The sequence below is a fragment of the Palaemon carinicauda genome, chromosome 15 (genome assembly GCF_036898095.1).
Source record: "Palaemon carinicauda isolate YSFRI2023 chromosome 15, ASM3689809v2, whole genome shotgun sequence".
NCBI classification, from domain to species: Eukaryota; Metazoa; Arthropoda; class Malacostraca; order Decapoda; family Palaemonidae; genus Palaemon; species Palaemon carinicauda.
In genome coordinates, this window is record NC_090739.1 from 42,404,747 (window position 1) to 42,420,393 (window position 15,647).

At 43.0% G+C, this 15,647-nt stretch overlaps 1 protein-coding gene across 2 annotated transcripts in view; it reads left to right on the forward strand.

The window, feature by feature from the left end:
* LOC137654578 (inversin-like) overlaps nt 1-15,647 on the forward strand; it is a 338,734-nt gene that overhangs the window by 96,629 nt on the left and 226,458 nt on the right. For both annotated transcript variants that reach the window (XM_068388325.1, XM_068388326.1), the window contains exon 4: nt 10,699-10,884. In XM_068388325.1, the coding sequence (XP_068244426.1) occupies nt 10,699-10,884 (186 nt within the window). The remainder of the gene's footprint in view (nt 1-10,698; nt 10,885-15,647) is intronic.

The window sequence follows — 15,647 nt, forward strand, 5'->3', positions numbered from 1 at the left end:
TTGGGTGAAAAATTGCTGAGATTGAATGTTGAGGAGCCACTGCCCTCAACTTACTTCCAATCAACTTCATGCCCCATAATTTGGCCTGTGCACTAATTTTAGTTTGACATTTACCGTATTAAGGAATTCAGCAACCCCAGATCTACATTCACTAGGTGGAACTAATGCAAAGAGAGTATCATCATCTGCATATGCAATGGGCTTGTTTTATAGGCCAAAACACATATCATGAGTATATAGTATGAAAAGTAAATGACCAAGAAGACTATCCTTAGGAGCACCAGATATCATACTCCTATACTCACTATGGTACCCACCAACAACAACTTTGTGCAATCTATTGCTTAATAATGATGCTAAAAAAAGACTCCCCCACTCCCAACTGTTTGAGTTTGAAAACAAGGGCCTCATGATTACCACTGTTAAAGGCAGCTCTAAAATTAAGGTCACTCATATGAACTTCCTGTCCACAATCAAAGAATTTCTTTACAGCATTGGAAATTATAAGAAGGACATCACATGCTCCAAGGCCTTTATGAAAACCACAGTGCAAAATAGGGATTAGATGATTACCTGGAGCAATCCTATTTTGATGTTTTACCGAAGACAATAAAAAACTTTAGATGATATGGGAGTTATAGAAATTGGGTGGTAATCAACTGGACTAGAGGTACCACAAACACGTTTACATAATGGAGTAACATTACAAATTCTCCAATAAGTGCTAAAAGAACCTCTTCTTGCTAATTTGTGGAAAATAACAGATAACTCAGGAGTTAAGAAATCAGCAGTTTTTATAAAAGACAAAGGAAAAATACCATTTTCAATATTAAACTTACCCGATAATCATGTAGCTGTCAACTCCGTTGCCCGACAGAATTCTATGGAGGGATACGCCAGCTATCACAATACTAGAAGGGGGTGTATTTACCAGCGCCACCTGTGGCCAGGTACTCAAGTACTTCTTGTTGACACCTCCTCAATTATTCCTCTGTCGTGCTTCCGGCAAGACGTTCTGGGATACGCTTATGTTCTTGGAGTATTTTCACGACTTTGGTGAAGTATTTCTCTTTGATTTCGGCTGTCGCTTTACTGGAAACTTCTATATTAGCTTAGTTAGCTTTTGGAATTAATTTGATTAATTATGGTGACGAAGAGAGTATGAACTCTCGTTCACCTTTCAATGGCCGACCCTTCCCTTAGACGGAAGTGTTGGTGTCTTAGAGAGTATAGACTCTCTTTCTTAATTTTGCTTAACAAAAGTTATAGATTTATTTTATATCGCTCCGCCTCTTATAGGCCTCTTCGATTAACTTCCTTTTATTATAAACTTATTAAAATTAATTTTTATATTTGTTTATATTCGACCTTCCTAATAGTAGGCGGTCTTTTCTTGGTACCGAAGTTAATTAACATTGAGCCCGTCATTTCGGTTTTACCTGTTAACATATTATGCTATTTCCGCCACAGAGTTTGAAAGAATTTCTTTGATAGTCTCGTACTTTTTCAAAGTTGAACTAACGTTTTGTTTTGTCTCTGCAGTTGTTGACGTTCAGAACGTTCAACTTGCACTCTATCGTTACGATAGAGAAAGAATGTTCACGGTTTCACGTTGCAGTAAGAGTAACCGTGTCTAGCGTTTTGTTCATTCTTTCTTAACTTAATGGTTTTGATCCTAATAAAGGAACTTTTCATTTTGGGAAATATTTCAGTTTTTTCCTTTAACAATAATATGTTTTAACGATATATATGATTGGGCTCTTCTCTCAGGTTCTAAGTCAAGAGAGAGAGAGAGAGAGAGAGAGATAGAGACGGAGGGAGAAAGAGGATAAACGTTTCATTCAAGCCTGCCAGGCGTACGAGTAACGTCGTTATCGTTTTTGCTCTTCTCCCTAGTCTCTTTAGGGGAAGAAACTAAACGTTTCTAGAGTGATCTAGTGTTTAGTCTCTTTCCAGCCACTGAATTATCTTTCATTAGATTTTTCTGTTACATTGTAATTCTGTTTTCGCAATTACTAACTTTTGAGAAAGGATAGAATTGCGTGTTTCAGGTACAAACCACTTAAAGTTTCGAGTTCAGTGAAATAAGTGCAAACAGAAATCAAAGTGATAAGTGATTAGCGCAAAGTATGTCAGTGTTGTGCGTGAGGGTACTTCTGTGCGCGCCAGTCGTCCTCCCAGTCCGGGACCTCTTGCAAGCTCCCAAGCCCAGGGGAGAAGCAATGTCGAAGGGCATAAGGGTTCAGCAGGCCTTGATCGGCGCACAGAAGTATCCTCGGTGGTTGTGGGCGTGTCTTACCGAGACCGTCACTCCCACCCGCAGACGATTGAGCCCTTATTTTGCTCGTCTGCAGAAGAGATTTAGGGGAGAAAATAAAGGCAGAGTAACGCTGGTCTCAGGTCTCAAGACCTCTTAAACGTAAAGTCCAGACCTATGCCAGACGTACGAAGTTAAAGTTCAACAACCCGGATACAGTCATTGGGTTAGCTCTGACTCTCCTCAGTCATCAGTTGAATGCACTCCGCCTAAGAGGAGTAAGGTTCTGCCGCAACAGATCTCTGCTGTTAAGGCTTTACCTCAGCAGACCTTAGTGTCTGCCGACCCCAAGTTGACTCTACTGCAGTCCATGCAGTCACAACTTTCGGTCTTGATGCGTGAGTGTCGGTCTGAGAGTGTTGCGCCTCCGCCTCCGCCTACACTCCCTCCGCCTACACTCCCTCCGCCTACGCTCGCTCCGCCTGATCGCAGTACCACCTGCCAGGCGTACGATGTTGTGGACTCTACTACAGTCCATGCAAGCACAGCTTTCGGACTTGATGCGTGAGTGTCGGGCTGAGAGTGTTGCGCCTCCGCCTCCGCCTACACTCCCTCCGCCTACGCTCGCTCCGCCTGATCGCAGTACCACCTGCCAGGCGTACGATGTTGAGCCACGTGCTGAGTTTGCTGTTCCCAGTGGTGTTCAGCCTCCGCCTTCCTTAAGGCAACCTTTACAATGGGATCAGGAGGATTATACCTCTCTTCCTCCGCCTCCACTTGCTGCTCCACCAGTGATGCAACACTCGGTTGAGGTACAACAACCTCTCCCGTCCATGAGTCAGTCTCCTCAGCTCTCGCTGCAGCGAGCTCAACCCTCCACAAGGCAAGCACCACAACACCTTAGCCTTGCGCCTCAGGAGCCTCAGCTTGCGAAACATTTACCTTGTTCTGCGCAGCCTCTTCCTCATCGCGCTCCACTCACACCACAGGAACTGGAACTTGCTACTTCGCTTCCGCCAACCGCTCAGCAAGCGCAACCCTTGGGTTCAACCACTCATGCTAGGAGTCAGCCTCCTCCACCCATGCGCCTTCCTTCTGCTTGTCTTTTATTCAGCCTTTGCAGACTGAGCCTCAGGTGTTCCCTCAACAGAGTCTTGAAGAGGAAACCACAACTATTGTTGTTCCAGCTCGTTCTGACTCTGCTGTTCAGCATACCTTACCTCCATTTTCAAACCATATGATAATGGAGGTTATTTGTATTTCTTATAAAAATATATTTGTATTCCTTGCAATATATTTTTAACAAGATCGCAAAATATGGCAAAAATATGAATCATGAGTTATGAATGTAAGGTAAATATTATGTTGATATTAAAACCCCATGCAAGCATGCATAAAGCACTCTAGCACTGGTCATGGAATTTCTGAGAAATGTTAAACGCCATGCACACGCTCTGCTTTCCTTACAGCAGGCTCTGCTTACAGCAGGCTCTGCTTACTACATGCTCTGCATACAGCATGCTCTGCATACAGCATGCTCTGCATACAACATGCTCTGCATACAGCGTGCTCTGCATTCAGCATGCTCTGCATACAACATGCTCTGCATACAGCATGCTCTGCATTCAGCATGCTCTGCATACAACATGCTCTACATACAGCATGCTCTGCAGACAGCATACTCTGCATACATCATGCTCTGCATACTTTACCGCATGCTTCTCAGTCACACATCTTTGGTTGTTGCCAACTCACTAGACTGTCAAGCAGTTTCATAACGTTGCCTTCTAGTCTGCTGCTTTTGCACCAGTGAACCCTCACTGAGAGAACTTAGCTTTTCTAGGATATGGTCCCTGTAGATGAGAAAGTTCTTTTCTCCCTCCTTCTGATATTCCCTTGAGGACTCTGTCATTTGGAGGGAGCCTTTAGCTGCATAACCTCTTATGGACTTTTATTTAAGCATAACATGCTTCCAGGGAAGGTAATGGTTCCACTTCAGTCGCTAATCCCGTCTGTTACCACACCTGCTCCCATAGACCTTGAGCTGTGTTGCATGACATGCAGTCCAAGCTTAGTCCTTGTTAGAGGATTTTTTGTTTACGGAGTCAATGTGTCACGGGGAAGACGTTCAACAACCAACAGAAGTGACTTGTTGTGACGCAGTGCGGCAACCTCAGCAACCCGATAAGGAGTTGTCTGTACGACCCAGACAGTCTAGACAGATTCGGGTTGTCACTGTACTTCCTCGCTTGCCCATGATTGACAGTTCACAGACTGTGCAGCAGTATCATGATCTTGTGTCCGGCTCCGTCAGACGACTGGCTTTTAAGAGCTCCCACAAGTCGTCGCTGTCTGGAGATTTTCAAATGGACTATGGATCTGACCAAGGAACTGGGCCTCCTGGTCAATTTTGAGGAGTCTCAGCTCGTTCCATCCCAGACCATTGTCTCCTTGGGTATGGATCTTCAGAGTCGAGCTTTTCGGACTTTTCCGTCGGCCCCAAGGATCTTCCAAGCCCTAGAATGCATCCAGAGCATGCTGAGAAGGAACCGATGCTCAGTCAGGTAGTGGATGAGTCTAACAGGGACACTTTCATCGCTGGCCCTGTTCATCGTGTTAGGGAGACTCCACCTCCCCCCCCTTCAGTATCATCTAGCTGCTCACTGGATAAAGGACATGACGCTAGAGACGGTCTCAGTTCCTGTTTCCGAAGAGAGGAGGTCTTCTCTCGCGTGGTGTAAGAACAGCTTTCTTCTCAAGGAAGTCTACCTTTGGCTGTTCAGAAACACCGCCGTCTCCTCTCGGACGCATCAGACACGGGCTGGGGTGCGACTTTGGACGGACAAGAATGCTCGGGAACATGGAATCAGGAGCAAAGGACACTTCACATCATTTGCAAGAAGTTGTTGGCGGTTATTCTGGCCTTGATAAACTTCAAGTCCCTCCAGCTTAACAAAGTGGTGGAGGTGGACTCTGACAACACCACAGCCCTGGCTTACATCTTCAAGCAGGGAGGGACTCTTTCGTGGAAGTTGTTCTAGATCGCAAGGGACCTACTCATCTGGTCTTAAGATCGAAAGCTAACTGGTAACGAGGTTCATTCAGGGCGGTATGAATGTCATGGCAGATCACCTCAGACGGAAGGGTCAGGTCATCCCCACAGAGTGGACCCTTCTCAAGAATGTTTGCAACAGACTTTGGGCCCTGTGGGGTCAGCCAACCATAGATCTGTTCACTACCTCGATAACCTAGAGACTCCTGTTGTATTGTTCTCCGATTCCAGACCCAGCAGCAGTTCACGTGGATGCTTTTCTGCTGGATTTGGTTCCATCTCGACCTGTATGCATTCCCGCCGTTCAAGATTGTCAACAGGGTACTTCAAAAGTTCTCCTCTCTCAAAGGGACACGGCTGACGTTGGTTGGCTCCGCTCTGGTCCGCGAGAGAATGGTTCTTAGAGGTACTGCAATGGCTGGTCGACATTCCCAGGACTCTTCCTCTAGGAGTGAACCTTCTAAGTCTACCTCACGTAAAGAAGGTACACCCAATCCTCCACGCTCTTCGTCTGACTGCCTTCAGACTTTCGAAAGACTCTCAAGAGCTAGGTGCTTTTCGAAGGAGGCAGCCAGAGCGATTGCCAAAGCAAGGAGAACATCCACTCTCAGAATCTATCAGTCTCAAGGGGAAGTCTTCCGTAGCTGGTACAAGACCAATGCAGTTTCCTCAACCAGTACCACTGTAACCCAGATTGCTGACTTCCTGTTATATCTAAGGAAAGTAAGATCCCTTTCAGCTCCTACGATCAAGGGTTACAGAAGTATGTTGACAGCGGTTTTCCGCCACAGAGGCTTGGATCTTTCCACCAACAAAGATCTACAGGACCTCCCTAGGTCTTTTGAGACCTCAAAGGAACGTCGGTTGTCCACTCCAGGCTGGATTCTAGACGTGGTCCTAAGGTTCCTTATGTCATCAAGATTTGAACCTCTCCAATCAGCCTCTTTTTAGGACCTCACATTAAAAACTCTTTTCCTCGTGTTCTTGACAACAGCTAAAAGAGTAAGTGAGATCCACGCCTTCAGCAGGATCATTGTTTTCACATCTGAAACGGCTACATGTTCCTTGCAGCTCGGTTTTTGCTAAACGAGCTTCCTTCACGTCCTTGGCCTAAGTCGTTCGAGATCCCAAGCCTGTCCAACTTGGTGGGGAATGATCTGAAGAGAGTACTTTGCCCAGTTAAAGCTCTTAGGTACTATCTAAAAAGGTCTTAACCTTTACAAGGACAATCAGAAGCCTTATAGTGTGCTATCAAGAAACCTTCTTTTCCAAGTTCTAAGAACTCAGTTTCTTACTATTCAGGCTTCTGATTAGAGAAACACATTCTCATCTGAAGGAAGAAGACCTTGCTTTGCTGAAGGTAAGGACACATGAAGTGGGAGCTGTGGCTATTTCAGTGGCCTTCAAACAGAACCATTCTCTGCAGAGTGTTATGGATGCAACCTATTGGAGAAGCAAGTCAGTGTTCGCATCATTCTATCTCAAAGATGTCCAGTCTCTTTACGAGTACTGCTACACCCTGGGATCATTCGTAGCAACGAATGCAGTAGTAGGCGAGGGCTCAGCCACTACATTCCCATAATCCCATAACCTTTTAACCTTTCTCTTGAATACTTTTTATGGGTTGTACGGTCGGCTAAGAAGCCTTCCACATCCTTGTTGATTTGGCGGGTGGTCAATTCTTTCTTGAGAAGCGCCGAGGTTAAAGGTTGTGATGAGGTCCTTTAGTATGGGTTGCAGCCCTGTATACTTTAGCACCTTTGAGTTGATTCAGCCTCCCAAGAGGAACGCTGCGCTCAGTAAGGAAGACGATCTTATTAAAGGCAGAGTAACGGTTCAAGTCGACTTCCTTACCAGGTACTTATTATTTCATTGTTATTGTGGATAACTGATTATATGAAATACGGGATACTTAGCTATCCTTTAGTCTTGTACACTGGTTTTTCACCCACCTCCCTGGGTGTGAATCAGCTACATGATTATCGGGTAAGTTTAATATTGAAAAATGTTATTTTTATTAGTAAAATAAATTTTTGAATATACTTACCCGATAATCATGATTTAATCGACCCTCCCTTCCTCCCCATAGAGAACCAGTGGACCGAGGAATAATTGAGGAGGTGTCAACAAGAAGTACTTGAGTACCTGGCCACAGGTGGCGCTGGTAAATACACCCCCTTCTAGTATTGTGATAGCTGGCGTATCCCTCCATAGAATTCTGTCGGGCAACGGAGTTGACAGCTACATGATTATCGGGTAAGTATATTCAAAAATTTATTTTACTAATAAAAATAACATTTTTGTTCTACATCTCCATAAGCATCAAGGTCCATCAAGTGTTTTAATTTCATGCGAGTAAAAAGTTAAACTAGTTAGTTTACCCTTAGCAAAAAGGAAATGGGGAAGATCTAGTTTTTCGTTGCTCTGGTTGATTTTGAATGCATTGCTAGGAGAGGTTTGCATCTATCAGGTATAGTTGCTTAGATTGTTGCGGTTTTTGGGAGTCCTGGTCAATCTGAAAAGTCAATTGTGACTCTGACACCGAGGATTCTAAATTTGGGGATGGCCGTAGTCTTGTTTTTTTTTTTTTTTTTTTTTTTTTGAGCTTTTCCTTCAGAGAAGAGGATTCAGTTCTTCCTGTGTTTGTTAGAGAGTTTAAAGCAGATGAAAACACCACAGGTTTGTATGGGAATGAGGCTTTTAGGTATCCTTGTGTACACTACTTGGGAATTTCATTTTGCGGTGTCATTTGAAAAAGAAGGATATCCAGTTTCATCTTGACCCTCATTGGAACAGTGTTTCCAATCTGAACTAGATATCTACATTTAGAAGCATTTGGTCACAAGGTCAGAGTTGATGTTCTGCATAGTGGAGGAACTGGATGGAGCTGTGGGGAATCCACCTTCTGCAATTTGTTCCAGGGAAATTGAACTTACCTGCCAATCATTTTAGTAGGTCTCGCCGTCAGTTAATGTGTCAAGAAACTTGGAGTTGAATGAAAAATCCGACCGCAGATATGTCTGCAACCTCCCTCAACGAGAAGATATAGGTTTTTGGCTCACCAGTTCTGGATCCCCTGACATGGAATGTTCATACCATGTTGCAAGACTGGTTAAGTCAGGTAGTGATAAAAAAGTTGAGGGTATCTTTGATCTGCAGGATTATGCTGATGGTTACCTTTGGGGCTAAAAGGTAGTGATTGACAGATCTGCATTCTCTGTTGTCGGATTACCAAAGAAATTTGCCTTGCACGACCAATTTTCAGGATTGGTTCACCCAAGCCCCCATGTGTTTCAGCTGACCGCATGGAGACTGTCCATTGTGTCCTCAGAGAAAAAAGGGTTTTCTATGCTCTCTACCTAGAAGCAGTCTACCAATAACTTATATCAAAGACAGAAGCATGTGTACTTTGCGTGGTGTAAATCCAGGAATGTTTTAGTGACTAGGGTAACTTTAGACAAAGTTAAGCTTTTTCATTTTTTGTTTTATCAGAAAAACCATATTTTAACTATTAAGAGTTATAGATCTATGCTTAATACCATTCTCAAGCATCTGATGATATATGATTTGTTTATTTTGGGTAATTTATATTGATTAGGATACCTTAAAGTTCATATTGGTTTTCTAGGCCTTCTTGGCAATCTCACTATTGTGAAATGACGAGAAGAATTCTATCTAGCGTTTGATGGGAACCTTTTAGCTTGTAGAAATTTTGAGGGGTGTCTTGGTTGGTTGGTTTGGGTAAGATTAAGGCTAGATTTTTTGGTTTGGTTAATCTCTATCCCAGACTTACGCTCCTCCTTCAGAGTGTGGGATTCAACCAGAACCAGGTGAACCTTAGGTGATCTTTATAGAAATAAAGGGAGTTTTAAGAATAAAATTTATTATTTGTTACTCGCCTAAGATTCACCTAATTCCCCCATGATTAGTGATGTCCAGATATTGTTGAATTTGATTTGACTGTTTAGTGAAGTCTACCCACTCCAGGCTAATCTCCATACAGTGTTATATACCAGTAATCAGTAATAGTTTACTAGGGTGTTGAGGCTATTGGAGTGACCAAGACAGTAAAGGGAAGACCAGAAAGTCGCTGGAATATCTCTGGCCATTTTTCCTTGTTAGTAGGGTGCGTTGCAAACAGATGGCGCTGATTTGTTCAGTCTTTTGTTTAAATTTGGAATTGAGAACCAAAAAAGGGTCTAATATGAATTAAGGTTGTCACTACTGTACTGCTAAAGGAGGATAACATACATATTTTGTAGAAAAGCAATACCTACAGTACAGTAGTGTACTGCAGTACTGTCAAGGGCGTAAATTAAAAAAAAGATTTTGTGATTGTTCCGTAGATCTTTTTAGTGAAGTTTAGTTGGGCGCATTGTCAATAGATGGTGCTGATCGAAGAGCTTATATGCACAGGTTTTTTTTTTTTAGAGCTTTCCAGTCTTCCCTTTACTGTCTATTTTGGAGTGATGAAAAATGGAAAATTTTATTTGTGTTTATATACTGTATGTTGACACTAGTGAGCTTCGAGGAGGAAGCTAGGTGAATCTCTGGCAACTTTAAAAAAGTTAATTTTATTATCAAAATTTTCAACGTCTTCATTAAATTCACTTTCATTTTTACTTGGTATAGTTTCAGATGTTTATATTAGTACACAGATCCAGCAGGAAAATTTGATAAGATAGCAAACCAAATCACTGTAAAACTCAAATATAAGTTATATCAAGAGGGAAAATTTAACTTTTAAATTGGGCTTTTTAGTAATGTCTGTAGGCAATATAGGGGATCCAAGGACCAGATTCAAAAACACTATTTCAGTTCTACCATTATCTCAGTTTACACAGCCTACATTTAATCACACACTTTCACTTCCATGCACTTAAAGGTCTACCTTTAACAATCTTAATAATAATTTTATACAATAGTTACTATACAGTACCATCAAAGTTATGCATAGAACAAAAGTATTATACAAACTTCACAAAAAGCAAACAACTTAACCTTTACCAAAACCAATTAAGGTACTGTACTTGATATACATTGTATAGAGTCAAACATTTACAGTGGATAGGTAACATTATATGATAATGTCACTCATTACTATAACAAATATCTTCATACACAGAGTTGGGCTTGAACGCTTTCTACTTCCTTTCTCTTGTCCATACAAAATTCCATGGAGACAACCCCTCAAAATGAGATCAGCATAAAAGAAAAAAAAAAAATAATAATTGGTGGAAAGTGGCAAATTTAAAGAACAGTTATTTTAGAAATTACTACAGCTATAGAGGAAATAAGATAGGGATGTGTATCCTGTAGTATTCTTGGTAGCTGTATTTGCTTGTAATTTTTCTTGAATTTTAACTTTGTATTTGTTCTTTCAATGTAGGTATACCACAGTATGGATCTTCACCTGGATTCCTCACAGGAGCTGGATATCAGTTTACCTCTGGTTCACCGCAACTGGGAGGTTTATATCATCAAGCACCCTTTTTCTCCCAAGGACAGGCTGGATTGCCTCTCCATGCTGCAGCTATAGTTGGAGATGAACAGAAAGTTAAAGAGCTTTTGGAAGGTGAGACTATTTGGAGTTTTTCTTTCAGAGATCATCATCTTCTGTAGCACTTTGATTACACTTATTTACTATTTGATTATACTGGAAACTTCATAGGATTGGAAATTGATGTGAACAAGGAGATGATCTTTATTTTTTAATAATATACAGTATTTTAGAATACCATACAACAAAGATTATCCTTATACTCTCATGATTAAACACAGTCAACATAAACCTTTTCTGTTGAGAAAAGCATTACTTCACCATTGTCCGTACAGCACTAATATTAATCAGTTCTCTTTATTTGTGATCTATTACTACTACTACTACTGAAATTCATGGATATTGCAAGCATTGTAATTTATAAACTATACTGGTTAGGCGTTTGATTGTTTCCCATTGAGTTTAAAATTTTCAATATTTAACTTAGCCGGTGATTATAATAGCTGCAACTCTGTTGCTCGACAGAAAACTCTAAGGTAAAACTCGCCAGCGATCGCTACACAGGTTGCGGGTGTGCCCAACAGCGCCATCTGTCGTCCAGATACCCAGTACTCAATGTAAACAAAGACTCAATTTTCTCTCTGTCGAGCTATCGACAAGACGTACTTACTCGCTGTTGCTAAACTGGAGTTTTTTCACAACTAATTGGTGAAGTACTTTATTCTAGTTTTGAGCTTTCGCTATGCAGGTGTTTTATCTTCATCTTAAATCTTGAACTCGTTTTGGATAGATTTAATTATGGTGACAAAGAGAGTATGGACTTTCTTTCACTTTTAAATGGCCGACCCTTCCCTTAGACGGAAGTGTGTTTAGGCTTTTAGTAATTATCTTATCACGTTATAGATTTTCCTCTATATATTTTATATCTCTCCGCCTTTATTAGGCCTCTTCGATTAACTTTCCATTTATTATAAACATATAAAAATAAATTTTATTGTTTTGTTTATATAGACCTTTCCTGAGAGTAGGCGGTCCTAACTTGGAAACCGAAGTTAATCAACGTTGAGCCCTTTATATCGTAATTAGCTTTTAAAGAGCTAAGGATTTAAAACTTTTTAAATGTAATATTTTATGAAAGAATTTCTTTGATAATCTTCGTACTGTTTTCAAAGACGAACTAACGTTTAGTTTATTTATTCTACGCAGTTGTTGACGTTCAGGACGTTCAACATGCGCTCTATCGTTACGATAGAGAGAGAGTGTATCACGGTTTCACTTTGCAGTAAGAGTAAATCGATTCTGACGTTTTGTTCATTCTTTCTTAGCTTATATGTTTTAAATTCTAATTTAAAGGAACTTTTTATTTGAAAAACCTTTCAGTTTTTTCCTTTAGTCAAATAACATGTTTTTTTGACGAAATATAATTGGGCTCTTCTCTTAGGTGCGAAATCAAGAGAGAAAGAGAGAGAGAGATAGAGACGGAGGGAGAGAGAGGAGAGAAAACGTTCCGTTCAAGCGGGTAACGTTGTTCTCGTGTTACTCGCGTCCCTAGTCGCTGTACGGGGAGGAAGGATAATCCCCAGGCTATGTGCGGTGAGAGATTGAAAATGTAGTTTATATGAACTAGTGTTTAGTCTCTTTCCCAGCCACTGATTTTTTTATCTTAAAATATGTTTTCTGTTTTTTGCTGGTATTAATGAGCTTGCATTATACGACTGATTTCGCAATTACTACCTTTTAATGAAGGGTAGAATTGCGTGTTTCAGGTAGAAATCAGTAAAAGTTTCGATTTCAGTGAAATAAGTGCAAAACAGAAAATCGAAGTGATAAAGTGATATGCGCAAAGTGTTACAGTGTTGCGTCCGAGGGTTCGTCTGTTCGTGCCTGTCGTTCACCTAGTCCGGGACCTCTTGCATGCTCCCAAGCCCAGGGGAGAAGTAATGTCAAACGACTTATGGGTTCGAGAGGCCTTGATCAACGAACAGACGTTTTCCCTCTATGGTATCGGGTGTATCTTACCAAGATCTCCCCTACCATAAGACGAGAGAGACGTTGTTTCTCCTCGTCATCCGAAGGCTTTTCGCATAAGAAACCTGTCAAAAGGTTTCGAAGCCCTTAAGCGAAAGTCAGTCCTTTCAGGACAGGTCCAGCGTCCTGGTTACAACCATTAGGACAGCTCTGACCCTATGCAGTCATCGGATAACTGCTCGCCGCCTAACAAAAGCGTAACACAGACTCCGAGAGTCTTTTTTTGTTGGCAAAGTGTTGCGGTCACAGACGTTACCCTCGTCTCTTACCACAACCATTTCCGTTGATCCTTAATGGGTTGTATGGCAAGACATGCAGTATATGCTTGCCTCCCTTATGGAAGACTATTCTACCGATTAGTCCGTTGAGTCTAGCCGTTTATCTCATCGATATCCTGGCTTTCAGCCAACCTAACGTTCCTTTGTGCTTACTGTTGACGTTGGCGTAGCTTAGTCACGTCAGTCAGGTTGTTTAGAACCACACTCGATGCGGTCTCGTGTGGTTTTTCAGCCGCATTTGGACGTTAGGCCACTTGCTGATGCTCCTGTTGACGTTCAAGACGTTCACTAACAATCGGAGTTGACTTGTTTTGACGCTGTGCGTCAACCTCCGCATTCTAGAGTTGTTTTGACTGCTCAGTCTAGGCAGTCAAAGCAGTCTCGAGTGGACGCTGTGCGTCCTCACGCACCTGTTGTGGTTGACAGTTCAGTTGTTGACAGTTCACAGACTGTCAAGCAGTTACATGACGTTGCGTTCTGGTCCGCTACTAAGCACCAGTGAGTGTGGACTCTGCTTGTAAAGCATTGCCACCACGGTAGGTCTCTCCCTTGCTTGAGACTCAGCTTTTATCGGACAAGGTTCCTGTAGATGAGGAAGTTGCTGTTCCCCCTCCTACTAATATTCCCTTGAGGACTCTGTCAGATAGAGAGGAGCCTAAAGCTGCTTTGCCTCCTATGGACTTTAATTAAATCATGATGATTTTTTTTTAAGGATCTTTGTCCGGATCTTTTTGTAACTGCTGCTCCTCGTTCGCCTAAACGTCAGAGCTTACACTAGGCCTAGCTACTTCGAAGCCGTTGTTTTTAAGCTAGTGCTCTCTCGCTCTCCTAGAGAGCTTTACGTTGGCTAGGCGACTGGTTTTTCACCAGGAGGAGTTTGGGGGATACAGCCTTTGCTTTCCCTTCTTTTAAACTGGTTTATAGAGCGAGAGTTTGATATGACACGAGAGAAGTTCTCGGCTTGGGAGTTCATGCCTCTGCCCAGATAGACTTCTCAATTCTCGTAGACTCTCCCTGGCGCCTGGCCAGGAGACGCTCCAAGTTGTTTACAGGTCAACTTCACAGCTGTTTTTGAGCCTTTGAAGTTTTGCTGTACAATTATGTCATGCATAACAAGGCTTTCAGGGATGGTAAGCGGTACCGCCTCAGTCGCTAACCCCGTCTGTTGCCACACCTGCTCCCGTAGACCCTAAATGGGCTTTGCTGCAAGACATGCAGTCCAAGCTTGCGTCCTTGATAAGGACTTTAATGCAGAGAAGGTTGCTACCGAACCTTCTGGCCAACAACCTTCCAACCGGTCGGTTGTGCGCCCTGTTGACGCTGAGGTAACCTACTCGCGTCTGCCAGTTGAGGTGGTTCCTCCACAGATGCGACCCAGTGTGGATTGCCAGCCGCACGTTGACGTTAAGCGACGCTCGGAGGTGGTTGTTGACGTTCAGGACGTTCAACAACCAGCAGAGGTGACTTGTTTTGATGCAGTGCGTCAACCTCAGCAACCCGGTAGGGTGTTGACTGCACAACCCAGACGGTCTAGACAGTCTCGGGTTGACGCTGTGCTTCCTCGCGCACCCATGGTTGTTGACAGTTCACAGACTGTGCAGCAGTTCCATGATGTTGCGTCCGGCTCCGTCACGCATCCACCAGTGCGACCGGACTCAGCGAGCCAGACGTTGCCCACTCCGTTGCCGTTTCCTCATCAGTTTTCGGATGAGGAACCCTCTGGTGAGGATGTTGCTGAACAACAAGACGATCAGCCCCCAGAATAGATCAAGCCCTGCTATCCATCCAGAAGATGCTGAAGAAGGAACGCTGCTCAGTCAGGCTGTGGATGAGTCTGGTAGGGACGCTGTCATCCGTGGAACAATTTGTGTCACTAGGAAGACTACACCTCCGTCCTCTTCAATACCATCTAGCTTTTCACTGGAAAAAGGACAAGACGCTAGAAGCGGTCTCGATCCCGGTTTCCGAAAAGATAAAGTCTTGTCTGACTTGGTGGAAGGACAATATCAACCTAAGAGAGGGTCTTCCCCTGGCTGTTCAGACTCCCAACCACGTTCCTTCTCGGACGCATCGGATGTGGGCTGGGGCGCGACACTAGACGGTCGGGAATGCTTAGGACTGTGGAACTCGAGTCAGAGGAGCATGCATATCAACGGCAAGGAGCTGTTGGCAGTACATCTGGCCTTGAAAAGCTTCAAGTCTCTCCTTCGAGGCAAAGTGGTGGAAGTTAACTCGGACATCACCACGGCCTTGGCGTACATCTCCAACAAGGAGGTACCCACTCACTGACGTTGTACGAGATCGCAAGGGACCTGCTCATCTGGTCAAAAGGTCAAGACATCTCCCTAGTAACGAGGTTCATCCAAGGCGACTTGAACGTCATAGCAGATTGTCTCAGTCGGAAAGGGCAAGTAATTCCAACCGAATGGACCCTCCACAAGGATGTGTGCAAGAGACTTTGGGCCACTTGGGGTAAAACCATCCATAGATCTCTTTGCAACCTCGCTGACCAAGAGGCTTCCAATCTATTGC